Raw genomic sequence first — 26,222 nt, forward strand, 5'->3', positions numbered from 1 at the left:
TACAGGTACAGCCACCATGGTTTAGCAGAAATTGGCCTACTAAGAATTGGTCCTTTCCAGTGTCAGACAGGCCACAAAGAGGCAGATACAGACGCCCAAGAGGCAGATCTCAGCCACAAGGTTCTTACAGACCATGGCAGTGGGGTGCTTTAATACCCAAAGCAAGGTGAGGATAAGTCACAACCTTACAGGAAACTGTCTCAATGGCTTCCTCTTTCCAATACCAAACTCTTACCTTTTGGCAGCTCTCTTAGAGGGGAAACTAGCACTTTTTTCTCAGAACTGGCAAGCAATCACCCAAGACAAATGGCTGCTGAATACTGTGTCTCAAGGTTACAGGTTCCACTTTCACACTTTTCCAAGGCTAAAAGGAATGCCAGACCTGCCACAAAATCAATGGGCAGAGGCACAAAAACAAATTACAGCTCTCATGGACATGAGAGCTATTCAAAAAGTACCACAGCAGGAAAAAGGGCAAGGTTTTTACTCAAGACCCTTCCTGGTACCCAGAAAGGACAAAGCCTGGAGACCCATTCTGGACCTTTCCACTTTAAATACTTACCTGGATGTTCCGAAATTCAAAATGCTGACACTACAACAGCTCCTTCCCATGTTGGGCAAGAAAGCTTGGTTTGTTACCTTGGACTTCAGAGGCATACCTGCATGTCCCTATCAGACAAAATTGCAGAAGATACTTCAGATTCATAGCTGGTTCAATACACTACCAATTCTCTGCACTGCCCTTTGGCTTATCTACTGCGCCCAGGGTCTTTACCAAGTGCCTGGCTCCACTAATTGCATTTTGTAGACAAAAAGGAATTCAAATATATCCATATCTGGACGACTGCCTGATTCAAGCAGAGAGCAAGGACATTCTTCTACAACATCTGGCGTTCAAAAAAAGATTGTTACCTAGGGTACACAGTAAACGAAAAGAAATTAAAACTAGTGCCCTCACAAGAGATAATATTCCTGGGTGCCAGCTTAAATACAACGGCCCAGATGGCTTATCTCACGCCAGACAAACAAGGACAACTGACTCAGTATTTTCAATTGATGGCAACAAAGTCCCAACTCCCTGCAAGAAAAATTCTGCAGGCCTTGGGATTCATGGCATCCTGCATTCTACTAATTCCATATGCAAGACTGCATATGAGGAAATTACAATGGTACCTAAAAAGCGTTTGGTCTCAACATTCTCACAGCTTGGAGACAGTAATACCTCTAATTCCCTGCCTACAACAGGAGTTTCGATGGTGGGGCACAGGCATGTAACCTCAACAAGGGTCAGCCTTTCACTTTTCCCACAGCCAGGCAGACTATAACAGATGCCTCGGATTACGCTTGGGAGCACACATGGCAGGAAAATGTATTCAGGGCAAATGGACCACAGAACAAATGCCTCTTCACATTAATCAAAAAGAGATGTTGGCAACACCACAGTGATGTGGTACATAAACAAGCAAGTGGGCACTCATTCTTACCCCCTATGCAGGCAAGCCATGACCTTGTGGAACACGGATATAACTTGTCAAGTTAATCTGCAAGCACAATTCCTGCTAGGAAAGATAAATACTCTGGCAGACGACCTAAGCAGAAACCTCATGGATCCTCACTAGTGGAAATGAAATCCACAAGTTTTCAGCATGATAATGCAAAAATGGGGGTGCCCGGACATGGATCTCTTTGCCTCCCCACTGAATTGCCAACTACAAAACTTCTGCACAAAGACTTATCACACACAAGCATGGAAAGTGGATGCTGTTTCGTTCAGCTGGAAAAACCTAAGCGTTTATGCCTTCCCACCACACTGCCTCTCCTCTCAAAGGTACTCCTAAAAGCCAGACAAGACAAACCACAAATGATTTTGATTGCTCCAGACTGGCCACGCCAGCACTGGTACCCAATCTTAAAGAACTTAGCTCAAGGTCCACCTTGGATTTTGCCTCAAATTCCACACCTTCTGACTCAGCAAAACAATCAGATACTGCATAGTCAGCTCAAAACTTTAAACCTGGCTGCATGGAAGATTCAATAGCCAAACAGACAACTTCTCTCTCTCTCTAAAGCTGTTATGGATGTCATTTTGGAGGCCAGGAGGCCTAGCACCAGGAAATCTTATTCAGAAAAGTAGAAGAGATTCTGTGCCTGGAACCAATCTCAAAACCTTGATCCTTTGGTCCCTAACATTCCTCAAATACTGCAATACTTGACTGAGATGCTGGACAAAGGATTATCCTTCTCATCCATTAAGATTCACGCTTCTGCCATCTCGGCTCATTACAACACAGATCCTCCTATTTTTTCTCACCCTTTGCTAAAGCAGTACCTCAGAGGGGCTAAAACATAAGACCACCCCGGAGAGCACCAACACCAACTTGGGACCTCAATTTCGTTTTGGAAAAGCTCACTTTGCCTCCTTTTGAACCAGCCAATTCAGCAGAGTTAACGTATACATCATGGAAAACTGCTTTGCTTGCCAACCTTTTATCCAAATACCCGGAATAAAGGGGAGAGACTAATACATTCCTTGGACATACACAGGCAATTACACTTCTACTTGGACAAAACAAAAGCTTTCAGAAAAACTGAAGAATTGTTTGTATCATATGCTGCAGGATCACAGGGAAAGGCTATTTCAAAGCAGACCATTTCAAAGTGGATAGGACACTGTAACCAGTTCTGCTACACACAGCATGGGAAACCTGCACCATCTAACATTAGACCACATTCCACGAGGGCAACTGCTACTTCTACGGCCTGCCTTAGAGGAGTACCTCCCAAAGATATCTTGGAAGCTGCAACTTGGGAGTTCAGTGCACACCTTTACCAAGCAATTACCATTTACCTCTTTATTCTAGATGCAGAGCTAGCTTTGCCACTGAAGTGCTGCAGGGCCTCATAGCCACACCAAATCCTTTATAGAGCTAGCCACCCAAACTCAGCTTTGGGATTCTACCAAAGTGTAATGACTGCAGCAGTGAAACACAATGAACATAGTACAGTTTTGTATCTACCATAAATGTAGATGTTCAAGTGTTTTCACTGCTGCAGTCCAGGTTACCCACCCACCAGCCCCTATTTCTTATCTGGGACTAACCTATACTACCTTTGTGGTGTATTTGCTGGTTAATGAAGGTTTCATTTTTACCTTTTTTGTATGTTTTATTAGCAATATGTATTGCCTACCATTTTTGGGGGCACCTGACATTTGGGGCAAGAAAAACTGAAGAAAATGGAGTCTGCTGATGTTCTTCATTCCACATTGCTGCAGTCCTAACCATTGGGTAGTCCGCTGTCCAGTCGGCCCGAATACCAAAGTATATGGCTGACGTCGGTCAAGGCGCATTAGACTGATGTCAGGACGTCAGGGTACTAATGCGCATGACCAACGTCATATCCTCAGTCTTTTTTGCCGCATGGTCCGATGCAGAAGCAGTTTTATGAAGTGCAGGTTGGCGTTCTGAAAATTTCCGGGTCGGAGTTTCAGACCGAATCAAAGTTGGCTAAGTACCCGTTGGGAACATTTTGGTTTTTCTTGCCTCAGTATTTAACCGGATGTCAGAAAAAGTGAATAACTGTATTTCTTGTGGGAAGCAGATACGCGGATTACCATACTTTGTGTATACCTTGTTTAGGGCCTGAGCACGACATTGTTGGTTGCCGCTCTTGTGCTAGATTTAACAAACGCACTATTAAGAGAAGGTTAGACTGTGCCAGGTTAGTGTTTGGGAAGCGTTGTAATTATAAAATGCCGTCGGATGCTCCGACGTCCGCTTCGTCCAAAAAGCGCAAGGACAAAACAGCAAAGCCAAGGGTTGATGAACCGGCAGTCCCGGACGTCGGTTCTTTAGAAGGCTCAGTGGAGCCAGAGGTTTTGCCAGGAGTTTCTTTGGAGTCTCAGGCAGAGACTTTACTGTTACAGGATGTGCCCTCTCAGGACATAGGCCAGGCTGAGGGGGCTTCTCAGGTAACTGTTCTTCCCTCTCTTCCCAAGGTAGTTAGAGCCTCTCCTTCTGTTTCCAAAACTTCTTTGAGAGGTAGGCCAAGTTCAGCTTCAGTGGGGGCTTCTCCTAGCACTTCAGGTTCTGTGCCTAAGAAACATATGCTTAAAATGGCAGAAGATTTAATTACTATGATTAGAGGCTCTATGCCCCCTCCTGATAAGAGGCCTAGGGTGGAACCTGAGTTTGAGAGTTTTGAACAGTGTTCAGAGGCTTCTGAGTCTTCTGGAAGACTTGCAGGAGTATCCTCCCTATTCTGATTCTGATGTGGATGATTCCACTCCTACAGCTTCTCCTCCTGAGGATTTCTCATTTTCAGAGACTCTGCATTCCATGAGGGAGCACTTTAAATGGGAAGGCCAAGATTACTCTGATTCCAGGAAAAGGCTTAGGGAATTCTTATTTTTACCCCAGCATAGGCCCTTAGCTATACCTCCTGTGTTGAATGCGGTGGAAGATGTTTTTGCAGAGGCTTCCCTGAACCCTGATTCTTTGCCTCCTGCCCCTGTTAAACCTGATAGGTACTATAGGGTGCCCGAAGCTCATAAGTATCTGTTTAAGAGTCCTAGGGCAGACCCGGAAACTGTTTCTCAGGGGCCTAAAGGTGTTAAGGCCTCTGTTGTTAAAAATCCTGTTCCCACTGATAAAGAGGCAAGGGCTTTGGATAGGTGGGGAAAGAAAGTGTATACTTCTTCCACTTTAGCCATGAGAGCGTTGAATTGTCAGTTTCACATGCTAAAATATCAAAATTATCTCCTTTCACAATTGAAATCTAAGGTGGATGCTTTGGAAGGTATAGAGTGTAAAGAGTTGCTGGATTTAGTTCATGTGTCTGAACAAGTGGGTAAGCATTCTTTGCAATGTGGTTTTGATGCTGTGCAGGCCTCCTCGAGGGTGGCTGCCACTAGTTCTGTTCTTCGCAGGCATGCCTGGTTGAGGGATCAGTATTTAGCAGAGCATGTTAAGACTAGGATTTTGGATGCTCCTTTACAGTCTGATGTGTTATTTGGTTCACCTGTGGAAGCAGTCTTAAAGAAAATGGAGGACAAAGCTAAGTCTATGCAAACTGTTAAAGATTTTTTGCAGGTGCAGCCACCGAAGTTTAGTAGAAATTGGCCTACTAAGGGATGGACATATCCTGCTTATGATTCCCAGTCTAGGGGTAGGTCTAGACGTGGTAGGGGCAGAGCTCAAGGTTCTTTTAGGCCTAGAACAGGGGGTTCTCCTGCTCAGACTTCTGGTGAGGGCAGGGGTCAGTCCTTTAAACAGACCCAATGACCTGCCTTTTCAGCTGCCAGTAGATTCTCGTCTGGCAGCTCCTTTGGGAGGAAGACTGTCTCTTTTCAAAGAAAATTGGGATTTAGTCACTCAAGACAGATGGGTGTTGGATATCATTCACCACGGTTACAGGTTTTATTTCCATACATTGCCCCCTTTCAAAGGCATGCCAGACGTTCCCCCTCCACAAAGGAAAGAGGCTCACAAGCAAATTTCTCTGTTACTCCAAATAGGGGCCATTCAGCCAGTCCCTGTACCAGAAAGGGGCCTAGGATTTTATTCTCGCCTGTTCCTAGTACCAAAGAAGGGGAGCACGTGGAGACCAATTTTGGATTTATCTATCCTCAACACTTATCTGGACATTCCCAAGTTCAAGATGTTGACGTTACAACAGCTTTTACCTCTGCTGGGCAAAGATCATTGGATGGTAACTTTAGATCTCAAGGAAGCTTACCTTCATGTGCCTATAAGACTAAGTTGCAGGAAGTATCTGCGTTTTGAGCTGGAAATTCTCATTATCAGTTCTCTGCATTGCCCTTTGGCTTATCTACTGCTTCAGAGTATTCACAAGGTTCTGGCTCCAGTGATAGCTTAATTCAGGCTAAAAGGAATTCAAATCTATCCTTACTTGGACGACTGCCTGATTCTGGCTCAAGAAAAGGAAAACCTTCTACAGCATCTGGAATATGTCATAGCAGTGCTAAGATGCCTAGGGTATTCTGTGAACGAAATAAAGTCCAGTCTAGTACCCTCTCAAGACATGTGCTTTCTGGGTGTGAGACTGAATACAGCAGCCCAGATGGCCTTTTAACCCCGGACAAACAAAAGAATCTTTCCAGTTACTTCCATCAACTATCTCTTCAGTCCGGGCTGACTGCAAGGACAGTCCTTCAAGCCTTAGGGTTCATGGCATCTTGTATTCTGGTGCTTCCCAATGCCAAACTGCATATGAGGAAGCTACAATGGTATCTCAAAAATGTATGGACACAGCACTGCCAGGATTTGGACACTGTCATTCAAATAATACCTTGCATTCAAAAGGAATTCTTGTGGTGGGCTCAGGAATGTCACCTAAACAAGGGACTCTCTGTGACCGCCAGAGGCGAGTCAAATTCTAACGACAGATGCCTCAGACATTGCTTGGGGAGCTCATCTAAATGGAAAGTGGATACAAGACAAGTGGCCTGCCAGACTACAGCATCTACATATCAACATGAAGGAGATGTTAGCAGTCCAGTTTGCATTAATGGCTTTCAACTAGTTACTACTTCCAGGGCAGGTGTTGATTCTAACAGACAACACAACTGTCATGTGGTATATCAACAAACAAGGGGAACACATTCTTACCCATTGTGCAGGCAAGCAATGATTTTATGGGAGACTGCGCTGCTTGCAACTAACTCTTCAGGCAAGGTTTCTGCCGAGCACAGAACTCCTTAGCAGATGTGTTAAGCAGACAAATCATGGATCCCCACGAGTGGAAACTGGATCTTCATGTATTTCGAAAGTTGACAGTGTCCTGGGGAACTCCAGACATAGATCTGTTCGCTTCTCCACTAAACCACCAGCTGCCAAAGTTTTGCACAAAGAGGTTTCATCACACAGCTTGGAAAGTGGATGCTCTTTCTTTCAGTTGGAAAAATCTTCATGTGTATGCCTTTCCACCTCTGCCTCTTCTTCCAAAGGTGCTTCTAAAGGTCAGACAGGACAAGCCAAGGATGATTTTAATAGCTCCAGATTGGCCTCGCAGCACTGGTACCCATTACTGAGGAGTCTGGTAAAGAAGCCTCCATGGCCTTTACCCTTGATTCCACATCTGTTGTCTCAGAAGGACGGTCGTCTGCTCAATGTCAAGCTTCACTCTCTTCATCTAACAGCCTGGCATATTCTGTTTTGAAAGACAGCAGGTCTCAACTTCCTCAACAAGTTTTAAATGTGATTATGGAAGCCAGAAGACCTAGTACAAGGAAAGTGTACGCAGAAAAATGGAAGAGATTTTTATTTTGGACTGCAGCAAAGAATTTGGAGATTTCAGAGCCTAATTTGAGTGTGGCTCTTCAATATCTTACTGAGTTATTGGACAAAGGTTTGTCCTTCTCTTCCATTAAGATTCATGCTGCAGCAATTTCAGCTCACTATGATTGTGACCCACCATTGTTTTCACATCCTTTGTTCAAGCAATTTCTTAGAGGGGCAAAGAATTTAAGACCCCCGAGAGCTCCTACTCCTGCTTGGGATCTCAATTTTGTGTTGGAGAAACTTACTCTACAACCTTTTGAGCCTGCAGCTACTGCTGAACTAAAATACTTGTCATGGAAGACTGCTTTTTTGTTGGCCATTACTTCTGCAAGAAGGGTTTCTGAGTTACAGGCCCTTATGGCGGTTGAGCCTTTTTTGATTTTTCATAAGGATAGGGTATCATTACGTACTAATCCTTCCTTTATGCCTAAGGTGGTTTCTAGTGTGGCTTTAAACCAAACTATTCATTTGCCTACTTTCTATGCAGATCCCCAAAATAAGGGGGAAAAGATTTTGCACACTTTAGATGTACATAGGCAGTTATTATTTAAGCAGGACTAAGGATTTCAGGCAGTCTCAGCAATTGTTTGTTTCTTTTGCTTTGAGTTCTCAGGGCAAGCCTGCATCTAAGCAAACTATTTCTAAGTGGATTGGGTTTTGCATTTCATTTTGTTACTCCCATCATGGCAAGGAGATTCCAGCTGGGATTAGGCCTCATTCCACTAGGGCTACTGCCACTTCAACAGCATTTCTAAGGGGGGTGGCAACTAAGGATATTTTGGAGGCAGCTACTTGGAGTTCAGTGCATACTTTCTCTAAGCATTACCACCTTCCTCTCTACTCTAAATCTAGGGCTGGTTTTGCCACAGCTATTTTGCAAGGCATGTTGACAGCTCCTGCTTCCTTATGATTTGCCAGCCTCCCTTACCTCTGCTTTGGGATTCTACCCAATGGTTAGGACTGCAGCAATGTGGAATGAAGAACATAGTACAGTTTTGTACCTACCATAAATGTAGATGTTCGAGGATCCACATTGCTGCAGTCCAACCCTCCCTCCTTCCCCTCTGTGTTTAGGGGTGGTGGTGTGGGCTAATATTCTTGTACATTTGTATATATTGTATATATGTTTGATGCAGGGCTTTTTGGTGTTTTGGTTTGGGCCTTGTCTTTTTAGGGTCTTCTGACATCTGGGGCAAGAAAAGACTGAGGATATGACGTCGGTCATGCGCATTAGTACCCTGACGTCCTGACATCAGTCTAATGCGCCTTGACCGACGTCAGCCATATACTTTGGTATTCGGGCCGACTGGACAGCGGACTACCCAGTGGTTAGGACTGCAGCAATGTGGATCCTCGAACATCTACATTTATGGTAGGTACAAAACTGTACTTTTCTTATATACCTCTGGCGCACTGACATCAGGGAAGAGGTGACAGCAACTGACGCCAGACCAAGACTTTGGAACTCAGGCCGACTGCGGGCCTGCCTGACGGCAGGATAACCCAAGTGTAATGACTGCAGCAGTGAAGACACTCGGAACATCTACATTTATGGTAGGTACAAAACTGTACTTTCCTGCACAGCAAGTAGGCCAAGGTTTCTACTCCAGACTTTTTCTGGTGACCAGAAAAAAGGGCACCTGGCACCCCGTTCTCGATCTATCCATCCTAAACACCTTCCTGGTGATCCCAAAATTCAAAATGCTCACCCTCCAGCAGCTGCTACCCATGCTTGGCTAGCCACTCTGGACCTAAAGGAGGCCTACCTCCACATCCCTATCAGTAAGTCCTGCAGAAAATATCTCCGCTTCAGGGCAGGATCTCAACACTTTCAGTTCTGTGCTTTCCTTTGATTATCTACTGCTCCCAGAGTTTTCACAAAGTGCCTGTCTCCAGCCATTGCCTTTTGCAGACAAAGAAATATTAAAATTTACCCCTTCTTAGACTGCCTCGTTAAGGCAGACAGCTAGGAAAAGCTGCTCAAAGACCTAGCCTTTGTAAAAAAAAAAAAAAAAAAAAAAAAAACTACTAACCTCCCTAGGGTACACAATCAACGAAAAGAAATCCAAACCGGTACCCACCAAAGGATTATCTTCCTGGGAGCAAGTCTGGACGCAGCATCCTAGATGGCATACCTTACATGAGAGAAACAAATTTTCCTGTCAGCTTACTTCTCCCTGCTGGCCACCAGGCCCCAGCTTTCCGCAAGGAAAATCCTGCAAGCCCGGGGGTTCATGGCATCTTGCATACTCCTCATTCCATATGCCAGACTGCATATGAGGAAATTTCAATGGTACCTAAAGAGCCTTTGGTGTCAACACTCTCATGATCTGGAAACTCTTCTACGTATTATTCCTTGCCTGAAGAAGGAATTTCTTTGGTGGGCAACAGCCTAATCCCACAACAAGGGACTGCCCTTCTTCCCACACCCCACCACCCAGACCCTCACCACAGATGCATCAGACTACGCTTGGGGTGCGCCCCTGGATGGCAGGTGCATACAGGGCCAATGGAACCCACAGCAAATCTCCCCTGCACATCAATCTAAAAGAGATGATGGCTGTGCAACAGGCCTTGATAGCTTTCAAACCCCTTCTCTGTCCAGGGGTTCTCCTGATCAAAACAGACAACACCACTGTGATGTGGTACATCAACAAGCAGGGAGGGCCTCACTCCTACCCACTGTGCAGGCTGGCCATGACCCTTTGGCTTACAGCCTCATCCATGCAAATACACCTGTTAGCACAATACCTACCAGGCACTCTCAACTCCCTGGCAGACCAATTAAGCAGAAAGCGTTTGTACCCACACGAGTGGCAGCTCAAAAGAAGTACCTTCTTCCTAATAACTCAGAAATGGTGACCCCCGGAGGATGACCTCTTTGCCACTCACAACAACAATCTGCTCAGCAAATTCTGCACCGGGGAGCGTCACTGCATGGCATGGTAAGTGGATGCCCTGTCCTTCCCCTGGGTAAACCTCTCGGTCTATGCCTTTCCTCACCTACCTCTCATCCCCAGGGTACTGATCAAAATAAGGAAGGAAAAACCAAGGACCATTCTCATAGCTCCAGTCTGGCCCAGTCAGCAGTTGTACCCCTTGCTGAGCAGCCTGTCCTCGCTGCCTCCATGGAATCTTCCTCGTATTCCAAACCTCCTAACCCAGATGGAAGGGGAATTCATGCACCCCCAATTACAGACACTCAGTTTGGCAGCTTGGCTTATTCCCTCACCCCTGACCAATCTGCCATCTTCAGTATACAGGTTCTGGATGTTATCCAAGAGGCCAGATGCCCTAGCATGAGAAAGTCTTATGCAGATAAATGGAAAAGGTTCTGCACCTGGATCCAGGCTAAGGGAGCCAATATGGCACAGCCTTCCATCCCTCTCATCCTGGATTACTTAGCTGACCTACTACACAGTGGTCTGTCTTTCTCCTCTATAAAAATTCATGCCTCTGCTATTTCTTCTCATCTCCCAACTGAGCAGCATCTTTTCTCACACCCTCTGATTAAACAGTTCCTCAGAGGGGCTAGCAACTTGAGTCCCCCCCAGAAGGGCACCAACACCAGCTTGGGACCTTAACTTTGTCTTGAAAAAGCTCACCCTGCCTCCTTTCGAACCAGCTTCTTCTGCAGAGCTAAAATTTCTTTCCTGGAAGCCAGCTTCCTCCTGGCCATCACTTCAGCCAGAAGAGTCTCTGAGCTGCAAGCACTCATGGCTGTGGAACCCTTCATCATTTTCCATGCAGGCAGGGTATCCCTCGGAACTAACCCATCCTTCATGGCAAAGGTGGTGTCCAGTGTGGCTGTTTACCAGCCCATTCATTCGCCCACCTTCTTTCTTAACCCCCAAAACAAGGGGGAAAGGAGTCTACACTCCCTAGATGTGCACAGACAGCTCAGATACAATCTGGACAGGACTAAACCTTTCAGAAAGTCTGATCAATTGCTGGTTAGCTTTGCTTCAGGGGCAGAAGGCAAAGCCGTCTCCAATCATACTATTTCCAAATGGATAGCACACTGCATCCCATTTCTGCTACAAACAGCATGGAAAGACTTCCCAGGGGGGGGTCAGGAAGCACTCCACCAGAGCAGCCTCCACCTCTGCAGCTTTCCTTAGAGGGGTCCCCACCAGGGATATCCCGGAGGCTGTCACCTGGACATTTGTTCACACTTTTACCAAGCATTATCACCTGCCTCTCTCCTCCAAATCCAGGGCAGGGTTTGCCTCTGCAGTCTTGCAGGGCATCCTAGCCAGCCCATAGCTTCCTTGACTGCCTCCACCCTTTTCCTCAGCTTTGGGAATCTACCCAAATGTGATGACTGCAACAGTAAAACACAAAGAACATAGTACAGTTGTGTATACTTACCATAAATGTAGTTGTTTGAGTGTCTTCACTGTTGCAGTCCTGGTTTCCCTCCCTCCATCCCCCTTTTTTCTTTTCCTTGTTGTTCTCCTTTCTTTACAAGGGACATATTGGTATTTATTTTCCACTGGTGGAATTCTTCCTTCAGAACCTAGCCTCCTACTTTGGGGGCTCCTGACAGGTTAGGGCAAGAAAAACTGATGTAATGGCATTGACTGTTTTCCTTTATACCACTGACGACCTGACATCAGTCCTCAAGCGACAGCAACTGAGGCAGAAATACTAAGTCTCTGGTATTCAGGTCGGCCGAGGGCTACCCTGGCAGGGATAACCCAAATCTGATGACTGCAACAGTGAAGACACTCTAACATCAACATTTATGGTAAGTGTACACAACTGTACTTACCTGCTTACTTTCATTACCTGAGTTTTCAGAATTCATTTTTTGTGCGTTTCCCATGTATTAGTATAGTGCAATAATTTATTATTTTCTCAGTGTTTCCTAAACTGTGACCCACTCTTTATTTACAAAGTGGCATCAAAAATGCATCACTAATGTTGAAACTAGTAAGTGTAAATTCTAAACTCAACCGTTTTTCATTCATATCTTTTTAGAAAGGGGTTAGGCTTTTAGTTAGTGGGATATTTCCCTGTAGTTATTGGTTGTGGACACATGGCTGAAGTGAAATTCATCTGCAGAGATATATGGCTGTCACAAGTTTACTACGCACACAGAGAAGCGTGTAGCGCCATCCTCACTGCTTCAATAGCCAAGTGCAGTGGTGCAAGGAAAGTGGTGTACCGTACATGCGTATGTAACTGCAACATTTAGAAGTATGCTACAGCATGGAAGGAAATTCTACATGCTTCTGTAGTCACACTTGTGCATCAGTGTGTGTTTTAGACAATGGTTCTTAGACATGATGAAGAAGGTAATGCTCCACTCACATCCCTGTCGCATTATTAATGGCATTGCTATTCATTTTCACTGCTGCTGACATGCCCACATCCTGTGACTGATGCCTGCCATGCTGCCTGCTGTTAATAGTATCTTGGGGGCCATAGATATTATTTCCCCTGTGCCCTTGGCTAATTCAGTTGTGGACATGGCACTGCCATATCTCTCAGCTGTCCAGATTTTTAGCTTATTTTTTTAGTGTTCCTCATAAAATGTAAGGTTTTCTTGCAAATCAGTGAAGATTGAAGTCACTAAATAATGGCATACATTTGAGTTTCAGACTTTGTCCTTCAGAAAATACATGCTAACAAAAATCCTGTTATTCTAGCAACTTTCTAAGTTTGTAAGAGCAATATTTAAAATCTGTTCCTATTTTTGGGCTTTTGTCCCCCCCCCCATTATTTTAGGTTGTGTTCAGGTTTCTTTCAGTAAGAGGTTGAGAAGTGTGCACTGTATGCCTCTCTGTGCCACTGTGAGTTTACAACAGTCATAGGTCTCTGTGGCTGAATTTCACCACCCATGTCTGAAACCAAATGTATCTGCAGGGAAATGTCTTGCCGCCTAACAGCCTGAATCTCATTCAAAAGCACATTGTTTCACCTTACTTTGACACCTCTTACCTTATTTGTACAAAGGGACAGATTTAAATGTTGACAATTTGTATGACTACAGTTTGCCCCAATAAAATACACACACATTTGCATAGATAGCTCCCATAATTTTTTTCTACCTTTGTATCCTGCTCCATTAAATAAATAAAAAATATGCTTTAAATACTGCATATAAAAATTTTAAATTACACATGTCCTGTAATGGTATATTCAGTTATATTGGTTAACCAAAATTCTGAAGCTTCTAATCTCTGCTCATTGTTTGTATTGGTGTTCGGTGAATTTATGCCTATTGTGACTAAAACATCACCTATACAGCAATACATTCTGTAAAGAAGTTGTATGAAATCTCTAGCATCTGTAATAAAAGCATTAAAATATACTAACAAACATTTGAGCAGTGTATGTAATAACGCTGCGAATACACATTGTTGGGTAACCATGACCACATATAATTGGATACATCTGATACATCTCAAAGCAAATAAGCATGTTCACATTCTTATGTATTTTTGGCAGTATGATCAAAACTGGCCCTTTAGAATGTTTCGCTATACAAGACTGAAACAGGTTCATAGGTTGTTACTAGGCTGTCAGCCCAAGAGCTGTTTTAAGCCTAGACAGGCTTATGCCAAGTTTACCTAAGTATTGCTGAAGTGTCAATACCTCAAGGAATGTTATGGTTGCACTATAGGCTTGTACACATCAAGCATACACTGGCCACCTCTGCCTCTGTCCATTAGGGACATAGGTGCCAAACCAGAGGTCAATTTACGATTTCTCTTCCAGTACTCCATGTTAAGTTTGAATAGGGTTAGGGATGAATTTTGCTTTGCATATATGGGAAGCCTGTTCCAGAGAAGGGGTTATCTTTGAAGACACATGGTTGTCTGTCTAACATGTCTTGTTTATGTTGCAGGCAAGGTTTATATTTAATATATTATTACAATTATTACTGTTTTAATTATTTTAATATTGTTCATTAGTACCAGAACTAGACATGTGTAAGTCATACAGAATACTAACAGCATATTTTATGCCATTCCATGGGGTTGCCATCTAGTTTTACCAGATTTTTGTGGTATCCTTGTAGCAGTAGAGTAGTGGTAACTTTGTGGCAGTAGATTATTAGTGATAACATTTTCTTCAGCATCCTATCTCAAAAGAATACTCAGGGTATCGAGCTAGAAGTTACTGTATTGAAGATTTACTTTAGCACTGAGTTCTTAATGTAACTAGATTATTTTTTTATTAATTGTACTTCTATACCAGTATTGCTGATAGTTCACAATTTCATTATCTGAGATTTTATAGACAGCAAAGAAAATGGTCATATTTGCCAAGTATCGTAATTTTCATTTTCTTTGCATGAAGATCAGTCCGATAATTATAATCTTTCGTTTTCAGTAATGTCCTTTCCTGCTGAAGGAGTTGAATCTGCAATCAAAAACAACATAGAAGATGTGAGGTTGTTTCTAGATTCTCGTCACCCTGGGCACTATGCAGTATATAACTTATCACAAAGAACGTACAGAGCTACCAGGTTTCATAACAGGGTAGGAATGTTAATTATGTTAAAAGTATTGAATTGTCTAATAATCCTGTTTTTGTATTCTTTGTATCAATTGATGGATTTTATTTACCGTTGTCCTTGTCATGGTTTGAGAAATGCTGCTATTAAGTTGCTTGTCAGCATTGTATGAGACTTCATTCAAAAATAGCCTTGGAAGTATGAAGACATTTTATGAATTTTCTTCTTTTTTGTTTTTATTCTCATCCTCCTATGTTAAGTATGGCAGACTGAAGAGTAGGCAGTGATGTACTGTCTGTCATGCATTCATTTCAATCTTTGGTTCTCTGAGGTTGTGACAGAATGAAGAATGTCCCATTTAACTATCCTAAAATGACAGCCTTGTATAAAACTATTAATGCTTTGGGACCAAGACTGGAGCTGCAAATCCATACCTGTTTAATCATGCATGCATCTGAAACCACAGGTTAAAGGTCATATGTCCAACACATGAGGTTGTATGTGTTGCGTTATAAAGACATATATGATCATGGATCTTCAGACTGTCGTGCCCCCAGCCCAAAAGCAGGTCATGCATCGGGTCGGACTCTTCATTGTTTTGTCGTCTGCAACTTTGCTTTGATTGTTTATCCAGATAAGTGCCCTATTAGGCAACCTTCCTTTTTATCTTATGATATTTTGTTTGAAAGTTGTAGATATCAGCTAGGAGGGGTAAGGGTGAGTGCAGTAGGTAGATTCCATGCAAGGGCTTGCATACATATTGTCTATTTTTTTTTACTAGGTCCGGAGCACATCACATGTCTTGCTCTGTTTTCCAATCGTTCATTCTCAAAACTCTTAGGTTGAGGCTTTCCACTCTCAGCACCTTTGTAGAGATTCAGTGTCTTAAATGCTTGGCCCAGTCCAAGATGGCTGACAACACATCCTCAGATGTCCCTGTGCCACCAGAGGAAAAACTGGAGGCTTCAAACAGATGTGCAGTCCAGGATTTCTGATTCTGATGTACCCACTGAGGTTGCAGAACCTCAGTTGCCTCCTACCAAAACCTTATCTGAGGGTCGGTATGGCTCCTTAGGCCTTGAAAACTGCTGATACATCCAAGGAACTGCACCTCATCATTTCCGAGGAACTGCATATTGTCCCTCTACATTTGGTTAGAGAAAAGATACCATGCTGTCTGATAAAAGCTAGACAAGATTCTGAACCTCTGCATCTCATCCAGACAGACAGCATGCCTAAAAAGGAAAAAAAATATTCTCCAGGGCAAATCTGTGATGAAGACACCCTCTCACCAGATTTCCCTATTAAGGAAGCTTCCTTTGGGGAGACTATACAGAACATGTTGAAACACTTTGTATAGCAATCCATGCAGATCTCTGATGCTCAGAAGAGGGTATTTTACTGTCTTAGAGATGGTTATCCCTTCCCCTTCTCCAGTCCCTTCTTTCCTTTAGACTTTCCAGGATGCCTTCCAATCCTCCTCCTCCTGCACCCGATTTGCAACCACCAGCTCCTAAGAAGCAAGACAAGTTTTACAAGGCGCTCGATGACGTATACAGGAACCCAGTAGTACACCCCTCTGTAGCATCTCTCACTTCAGATAAGCCCTGTAAAGGCAGTTCGCTACCAGGCACAAATGACAGAATGCTTGATCTTTGTCCTTTAAACAAAGTTGTACTGGACCCACTTATAACTGAGTTTGAACATTAAATGCAAAGCTTACTATTACTGGCCATTCAAATTAAGTACAGTTACAGTACTATGGATGCTTCTACTAGGGCAACTGCCACCAAATGTATTATTTGCAGATGTGCATGGCTACACAGTCAGCCTATCCCTGAAGATTTCAAATCCAAAATTATAGACAGTCTTGGACAAAGACTTGCTGTGTGGTCCTCAGGCTGCCAAACTGTTTAAAACTATCCAAGACCAAGGTAAAACTATAAAAGACTACAGACAAATTCTACTCTCCTCAGTTCCTAGATACTATAGTAACTTTCTTTCTAAATCTACCTCCATTAGAAGGGATCCTAGGACAGCTCAGAAATGAAGGAAAACCCTCAGGAAAAGGTACTCTGAAAAAACCTATAGGGGGTCTCCTTTCGGAAGCAAAACTATGTGACTACCTCTGCAGCACACCTACCATAGCCCTCAGTCCCTTTACTGCTCTTTCCTAAAGACTGATACTGTCTCTGGCCAGGTGGGAAGCTATTACCACAGACAAGTGGATCCTCTCCATAATCTGGGATGGTCATGCCACGTCTTGGGACCCCCCCCCCGAAAGGCATGCCACAACTTCCAAAAAACAAATATCCCTTCTGGGCCCCATTATTCAAGACCTCTTGAATCAGGGCACCATAGAGCAAGTCCCAAAAGGCTTCATAGGAAAAGGGTTTTATTCCAGGATTTTTCTAGTCCCAAGGAAAGAAGGACAGTGGAGATGCATCATAGATCTGCCTCCCCTAAAACACTTCGTTGAAGGTGCCATTTTTCAAAATGCTCAGTCGTTACACTCTCCTGCCTTTCATACTTCCATAAGCTGTGTTAGTGACACTAGATCTGTAGGATTCCTACTTACACATACCCATTTATCCTTGTAGAAGATTCCTCAGATTTTCAGCTGGCTCGGTGTATTTTCAGTTTATTGCCTTGCCTTTTGGTTTTCCACAGCTCCAAGAATTTTCACAAGATGTTTAGCTCTAGTAATATCTGTCTGTCGCAGTCAGGAATGCAAACGCAGATGACATTCTGATCCAGGTTCTCTCTCCAGAAAGTCTTCTTCAGCATCTGCACCTCACCCTGTGTATCTTATGACAGGTCTGGGTTTTACTATAAAGTACAAAAGAAATCCCACATGGTCCCTACACAAGACCTGTTTTTTTCTGGTCTGAAGTCTGGACACACAGAAAATGCCTACCTTCCTTCACAGGTTCACAGTATATCCAGTTATTTCCAAAATCTCTCTTCTGCAACTCATTGCTCTGCCAGGGAAATGTTAAGGGCTTTGGGACTCCTGGCAGCCAGCATCCCTATACTTCCCCTTTCCAGACTTCATTTGAGAAAAATGTAGTGGTACCTGAAATCTGTGTGGTCCCAGCACTGCCACCCCTTGGATACCCTGACTCCTATACTCCCTTGTGTGAAAAAAGAGCTACTTTGGTGGAATGTACAGGTCATCTTCAGCATAGGACTGCAAGTCACATCACCACTTGCTCTTCAACAGGACCTTGTAAGAGGCGTGAGGGAATGGCCACCTGAATTCCTGAAGGAACATGTCAATCTGAACAAAATGAAGGGTCTTTTTCAGCCACCTTTGGAAACCCGGGCCACTCCTGTTGTGTAAACAGACAACACCACTGTCATGTGGTACATAAACAGGGAAGCACCAGCTCTTACAAACTATGCTGGTTAGCATCGGAGGCATTGAACGTGGCATCCCCAATGAACATCACGCTCACAGCCACATACATTTCTTCTGAGGCCAGTGTGCTTGCAGACTCTCTAAGCCACACCCTGCAGGTCCCCCATGAATGGACCTTGAACAGGGAGGTTTTCCAAAAGATCACCCTTCAGTGGGGCAAGCATCAGATAGATCTCTTTGAAATAGCAACCAGCCATCCACTCCCCCAATTCTGCACCAGGGCACCTTGTTCCACAGCCTGAAGGACAGATGCATTTTCCTTCCAGTAGATATGGAAGTTCTTCTATGCTTTTCCTCTGCCTCTTCTTCCAAAAATTCTACTCAAGGCACAAAAAGAAGACCCCAAACTTCTTTTGATACCATTCTGGCTACAGCAGCAGCATTGGTTTCCCCTGTTCTTTCACCTGACAAAGGGATATTTACAGGAGAATTCCATTTCAACTGGACCTGATAACACAGCAGAAGGGATTGCTGCTCCACCCAAACCTTCCATCTCTCAACCTGATCCTGTGGATGATGGGATTTTAAATTCCACAAACACCTCTTCTCTGAAGAGGTGGTTTATGTCCTACAGGAGACCAGGAGATACATTACTAGAAATTCTTACACTACTGAACCGAAAAAAAGTTTCCCTGTTTTTTACCACAAACATAGTCAGGACCCACTGTTATCAAGTTCCTGTTTTACTGCAAGCTGCTTAAATCAGTTTTGGCCTACTCTTCCATAAATGCTCACCTCTGAACTGTCAGTGCATGCCTCCCTATTAGCCCCCCCACTTATGGCTAAGGCAGAGGTCAAACTCTTCCTCAGGGGTGTCCTGCACCTTAACCCACCAAGGAAATCCCTCTTTCCCCCTCTTGGGATCTTAATTCTAGAAAACTTAGACGGCCTCCATCTGAACCAGCATCTTATGCCTCTCTAAAATTCTGTTACTTGGAAATCCATGCTTCTCTTGGCTGTCACATCTGCTAAGTGAGTTTGAGTTACAAGTTCTTATGGCCATTCCCCCTCTTCTTTAATTTTCATATGGACAGGGCTTATCCAGCCTTCATCCTTAAGGTAGTTATCAAGGGGTCTGTATCACCACATCGAATGGTGATTAGGTTCAAACGCCCTTTGTTCGAACCGAAAAGTCCGAAAGCCCTAAACCACGAAGTTAAGGAACATCAATTTTTTTCCCAGGGAAAAAAAATCAGTGGGCTGTCTTCGGGGCTTTGCTATTTCCTCTACTGTCCTGCAATCTCAGAGGTCATATATTTAAGTAGGGGTGTGAGTGGGAGGCACAGCCCCCCACTTCAATTTGGTTTAATGTTTTTTTTTTCTTCATGGAGCAGTGATCTGGGGGGGGGGATCGCTGTTCAGTGAGTTCGCTGTTTAGGGTTTTCGGACTTTTAGGTTCAAACTTATCACTATTTGATGTGGTGATAGACCCATTATCAAGCTGTCACTCAGGCTGTTCATCTTCCTATTTTCTTTCCCAGCCCACAAAATGGGGAAAAGAATCTTGCATTCTCTGGATATTTACATGCAACTCAGATTTTATCTGGATAAAACTAAATCCTTTAGAAAGACTAACCGGCTATTAGTTTCATTTATGACACGTATGCTGGGCCAGCCAGTCTCCAAACAAGATATTTGCTGCCTGTATTTCTAAGCCTATTTCTTTCTGTTACTCACACTATTGTAAGAGTTTGCCTTCCTGGCCTAAAGCACATTCCACTAGGGCTGTGGCTTCCTCTGGGGCATTTCATAAAGGAATAAACTCTAGGCCTATCTTGAAGGCTTCCACTTGATCTTCTGTATATATACACCCTTACCAGACACTACAAAATTTTGGTCCTGAGCAGCTTTTACTCAGTCATTTCTGTCCGGACTGCTGGACAACTATTCTGCTCAGTAGCCAGCCACCCTTCCTTCTTTCTTCCTCCAGCTCTGAGAATCACCCATATGCCAGGAAAACTGCAGCAGTGACTTTAGTTGGGACATAGTACAGTTGCCCAAATCCATAACAGTAGATGTCTTGCTGATCACTGTTGTAGTATTCTATCCCATCCTTCATCCCCTCTGTTCTGTTTTATTTCTGTATTTCTTCTCTGTAACATGAAAGTGGGAGTATTCTTACTTGTTTGAGCTGCACCCTTCCTAGCTGACCACTGTCCTGTCTCAGGCTTCAGGCTGCTGGCTTGGAGATGATCTGAGGACACATGCTCATACGGCAGATGTTCATTGTGTTACACTGCTGCACTCATTACACTTGGGTTATCCTGCCGTCAGGCGGTTCCCCAGTCGGCCTGAGTTCCAAAGTCTTGGTCCAGCGTCGGTTGCTGTCGTCTCCTCCCTGACGTCAGAGCGGCAGGGGTATATAAGATGCAGCCGACGCCATTTTCTTCAGTCTTTCTTGCCGCGCGGTGCCCGAAGCAAAAGCAGTTCACAGGTGCCGGTCGGCCGTCTCCTGAGATTTTCATTCCGAATCCAGAACCGAAGTCTTCTACAAAGCTAAGTACCCCGTTGGGGAAACTTTTTCTTGCCTCAGACCAATGTCAGTAAAAGTTAATAACTGTATTTCTTGTGGGAAGCAAATACCTCATAAGGATTTCCATTTTTATTGTATCCCATGCCTAGGCCCACAGCACAACATCACTGTTTGTCGGTTTTGTGCTAGGTTTAACAAACGCACTATTAAACGTCGGTTTGATTTTGCGCAACATTATTTTGGTAGAAAATTCAATGATACCATGCCGTCGGAACTACCGACGACCAGAATACATAAAAAGCGCAAGGATAAGGATAGGCATCCGAGGCCAAAAACTGACGACGAAGCCTCTTCTAGGCCAGTCGTCGGTTCTCTGGTTTTCAGCGAGGCGCCTTCGCAGCCCGTGACTACCGCTTCTGTAGAACCACAGGCCGCTTCTGACTCCCACGTGGAGATGGCTGGGCCTTCAGATGCGCAAGTTATTCAGCCTACCGAAACTAACCCTTCAGAGGGATCCGGATTAGCTGAGCTACCTGCAGCTTCAGAGGGTGTTTTCAGACCTACTCAGTTAAGCATTAAACCCTCTGCTAAGTCTAAGCCAGCTTTAAAATCAAAGAAACAAATACAGCATTCTCCAGCGCAGGCCTACATGCCTAAGAAACAAATGCTCAAGATGGCCGAAGACCTAATCACTCTGATCAGGGGGTCCCCATCCCCCTCCTGATAAAAGGCCTAGACAGGATGCAGACTATGACACATCCGACCAGGTGTCCATCTCTTTAGATTCATCCTCAGACCTAGGATGTTCCTTACCCCCTTATGAGGATTCTGATGCTGAAGAGTCTATTCCATTAGCCTCTCCACCTGAGGATTACTCCTTTGGGGAAACCTTGCATACCATGAGGGAGCATTTCCATTGGGAAGGCCGGGATTACTCAGAATCCAAGAAAAGGCTCAGAGGCTTCCTTTTATTACCTCAACACAGACCCCTTGCTATTCCGCCAGTGTTAAATATTGTGGATGATGTGTATACTGAATCCAGCCTAAATCCTGATTCCTTACCTCCAGCCCCAGTTAAACCTGACAGATACTACAGAGTCCCTGACTCTCACAAATTTCTGTACAAAAGCCCTGTTGCAGACCCTGAAACTATTTCCCAGGGACCCAAAGGGGTCAAGGCCTCATCAGCCAAGAATCCACTTCCCTCTGACAGAGATTCCAGAGCATTAGACAGATGGGGAAAGAAAGTATATACGTCTGCAACTTTAGCAATGAGAGCCTTAAATTGCCAGTTTCACGTGCCAAAATATCAGCAATTTCTACTGTTTCAGTTGAAACAAAAAATGCTTCCAGATTCTCCTACTTTTAAAGAAATGCAGGATTTATTACATGCAGCTGAACAGGTGGGAAAACATACTTTGCAATGTGGTTTTGACTCTCTAGAGGCCTCCTGTAGAGCAGCCGTTACAGGCTCTGTCATTAGAAGACATGCTTGGTTAAAAGATCATACGTTGCCAGACCATGTTAAAGCAAAATTATTGGATGCACCTTTGCAGCAGGATGTGTTATTTGGAGTTAAGGCAGAAGAGGTGTTAAAGAAAATGGAGGATAAGGCAAAATATATGCAAACAGTGAAAGATTTCTTACAGGTTCAGCCTCCTAGATTTAGCAGAAATTGGCCAACTAAGAATTGGTCCTTTCCAGTTACAGACATACCTCAAAGGGGCAGATACAGACGTCCAAGAGGTAGAGGTCAACCACAAGGTCCTTACAGGCCTCGACAATGGGTTGCATCAGGCCAGAAAGAAGGGGAAAACAGGCCCCAACCATATAAAAAGCAGCCCCAATGACTTCCTGCTACAGCTGCCAAAAAACACTCTCTTGGCAGCCCCCTTGGGAGGAAAACTGGCACTCTTTTATCACAATTTGGCATATGATCACCAAAGACAAATGGGTTCTCAACATTGTATCTCAAGGTTACAGGTTCCACTTTCACACTCTGCCAAGGTTAAAAGGAATGCCAAATCTGCCACCAAATCAATGGGCAGAGGCTCAAAAGCAAATTACAGCACAAATGGATACGAGAGCTATTCAAAAGGTACCACCACAGGAGCAAGGACAAGGATTTTACTCAAGACTCTTTCTAGTTCCCAGGAAGGACAAAGCCTGGAGGCCCATTCTGGATCTTTCTTTTCTAAACACATACCTGGATGTTCCAAAATTCAAAATGTTGACACTACAGTAGCTTCTTCCCATGCTGGGCAAGAAAGCTTGGCTCGTGACATTGGACCTCAAGGAGGCATACCTGCATGTCCCTATCAGACAAAACTGCAGAAGATACCTCAGATTCATAGCTGGTTCAGTGCATTATCAATTCCCTGCACTGCCCTTTGGCTTATCTACTGCGCCCAGGGTCTTCACAAAGTGCCTGGCACCAGTAATTGCATTTTGCAGGCAGAAAGGAATTCAAATTTATCCGTACCTGGACGACTGCCTGAATCAAGCAGAGAGCAAGGACATTCTTCTAAAACATCTGGCGTTTATAAAAAAGTTAAGTTGCCTGGAGTACACAGTAAACGAAAAGAAATCAAAACTAGTGCCCTCACAAGAGATAATATTCTTGGGTGCCAGCTTGAACACAATGGCCCAGATGGCTTACCTCACGCCAGACAAGCAAGGACAACTGACTCAGTACTTTCAATTGATGGCAACAAAGACTCCACTCCCTGCAAGAAAAATTCTGCAGGCCTTGAGTTACATGGCATCTTGCATACTACTAATTCCATATGCCAGACTGCATATGTGGAAACTACAATGGTACCTAAAGAATGTATGGTCTCAACACTGTCAAAGTTTGGAAACAGTTATACCACTAATTCCTTGCCTTCAACAGGAGTTTCAATGGTGGGCTCAAGCTTGTCACCTCAACAAGGGATAGCTTTTTACTCAACCCACAGCCAGGCAAACACTGACAACAGATGCATCAGATTACGCCTGGAGAGCACACATGGCAGGCAACTGTATTCAGGGCAAGTGGCCCGCAGAACAAAGGCATCTTCACATCAATCAAAAAGAGATGCTAATTGTACAAAATGCACTTATAGCATTCAAGGACCTGCTGCATCCAGGACAACTGCTACTAAAGACAGACAACACTACAGTTATGTGGTACATATACAAGCAAGGGGGCACTCACTCCTACCCCCTCTGCAGGCAAGCCATGACCTTGTGGAACACAGCTCTGAGCTATCAAGTTCATCTGCAAGCACAATTCCTGCCAGGAGAGAAAAACTCACTGGCAGACGACTTAAGCAGAAACATCATGGATCCCCATGAATGGGAATTGAATCCACAGATATTCAGAATAACACAGAAATGGTGGAGCCCGGACATAGATCTGTTTGCATCCCCAATGAACTGCCAGCTACAGAAATTCTGCACAAGGAGTTACCATCCACAAGCATGGAAAGTGGATGTCCTCTCATTCATCTGGAAAAACCTACAAGTATACGCTTTTCCACCACTATCTCTCCTGCCAAAGGTGCTCATAAAAGTCAGGCAAGAGCCAAAGATGATTCTGATTGCACCAGACTGGCCACGCCAGCACTGGTACCCAATCTTAAAGAACTTAGCTCAAGGACCACCCTGGATTTTGCCTCAAATCCCACATCTGCTGACTCAGCACAACAATCAGATACTACACAGCCAGCTAAAGACCTTAAACCTAGCTGCATGGAAGATTCCTTAGTCAAGCAGGCAATGCCGCTCTCCAAAGCTGTTATGGATGTCATTCTGGAGGTCAGAAGGTGTAGTACCAGGAAAGCCTATTCGGATAAATGGAAGAGATTCTGTGCCTGGAACCAAGCACACAGCCTTGACCCTCATGTTCCAAACAGATACTACAATATTTAACTGAGATGCTGGACAAAGGACTCGCCTTCTCATCCATCAAGATCCACGCCTCTGCCATCTCTGCTCATTACAACATGGATCCACCAATTTTCTCTAATCCTTTGCTAAGACAGTACCTCAGAGGGGCTAAAAACATAAGACCGCCCCGTAGAGCACCTACTCCAACTTGGGACCTCAGCTTTGTTTTGGAAAAATTTACTTTACCTCCTTTTGAGCCAGCTAACACAGCAGAATTAAAATATATCTCTTGGAAAACTGCTCTCCTCCTGGCAATAACATCAGCACGAAGAGTTTCAGAATTACAGGCACTAATGTCAGTGGAACCTTTCCTCATTTTCCACCAGGACAGGGTGTCTCTAAGAACTAAACCTGCGTTTATGCCAAAGGTGGTATCCAGTGTGGCTCTAAACCATATATAAACTATTCATTTGCCAACTTTTTATCCAAAACCACAGAATAAAGGGGATAGACTTCTGCATTCCTTGGACATTCACAGGCAGTTACGCTTCTACTTGGACAAAACCAAAGCTTTCAGGAAATCTGAGCAATTATTGGTAGCATATGCTGCAGGAGCACAAGGAAAAGCCATTTCAAAACAGACCATTTCAAAATTGATAGGACATTGTATACGTTTCTGCTATACACACCATGGGAAACCTGTACCTAGCAGCATTAGATCTCACTCCACTAGGGCAACAGCCACTTCAACTGCCTACCTCAGAGGAATACCTACCAAGGATATTTTGGAAGCAGCAACTTGGAGTTCTGTGCATACCTTCACCAAGCATTACCATCTGCCTCTATACTCTAAATCCAGAGCTGGCTTCGCCACTGCAGTACTGCAGGGCCTTATAGCCACCCCTAATGCCTTATAGAACCAGCCACCCAACCTCAGCTTTGGGATTCTACCCAAGTGTAATGACTGCAGCAGTGTAACACGATGAACATAGTACAGTTTTGTACCTACCATAAATGTAGATGTTCGAGTGTAAACACTGCTGCAGTCCAGGTTACCCTCCCTCCTTCCCCTCTTACTTGCTGGTATGTACCTATGTCTTTTACCCTTTACTACCTATGGGGAGTACTTGCTGGTAGCTGAAAGTTGTTTGCTTTTATTATGTGTGTTTTATTAGCAGTTTGAATTGCCTACCTATTTGGGGGCACCTGACATCTGGGGCAAGAAAAACTGAAGAAAATGGCGTCACCTGCATCTTATATACCCCTGCCACTCTGACGTCAGGGAGGAGGCGACGGCAACCGACATCTGACCAAGACTTTGGAACTCAGGCCGACTGGGGAACTGCCTGACGGCAGGATAACCCAAGTGTAATGACTGCAGCAGTGTATACACTCGAACATCTACATTTATGGTAGGTACAAAACTGTACTTTTTTATAACCCATCGCATATGAGCTGAGGTCATGCGTTAGGCGTACAACCTAAGAAGATAAAGCTTTGCGACAACCTAAAAGCCAGGAATACTGCAGCAGTGATCGGTCTGATACTTGCTGTTATAAGTTCTTGCACAACTGCACTTTCCTGTTTAGGCAGTTTAAGTACATATTTAAGCTATTTTGAAACATGTATAAAGACCCCAGTGTAATATGTAGTTAATTTTTGTTTCATTTTGATTAATAGTGTGACTTT

General features: G+C 44.1%; 1 protein-coding gene across 2 annotated transcripts in view; it reads left to right on the forward strand.

The window, feature by feature from the left end:
- Positions 1–26,222, forward strand: part of GAK (cyclin G associated kinase) — a 2,484,892-nt gene that overhangs the window by 1,610,897 nt on the left and 847,773 nt on the right. For both annotated transcript variants that reach the window (XM_044060934.1, XM_044060933.1), the window contains exon 13: positions 14,646–14,794. In XM_044060934.1, the coding sequence (XP_043916869.1) occupies positions 14,646–14,794 (149 nt within the window). The remainder of the gene's footprint in view (positions 1–14,645; positions 14,795–26,222) is intronic.

Source organism: Protopterus annectens, chromosome 2.part0, assembly GCF_019279795.1.
Source record: "Protopterus annectens isolate FY-2018-M chromosome 2.part0, PAN1.0, whole genome shotgun sequence".
NCBI classification, from domain to species: Eukaryota; Metazoa; Chordata; order Ceratodontiformes; family Protopteridae; genus Protopterus; species Protopterus annectens.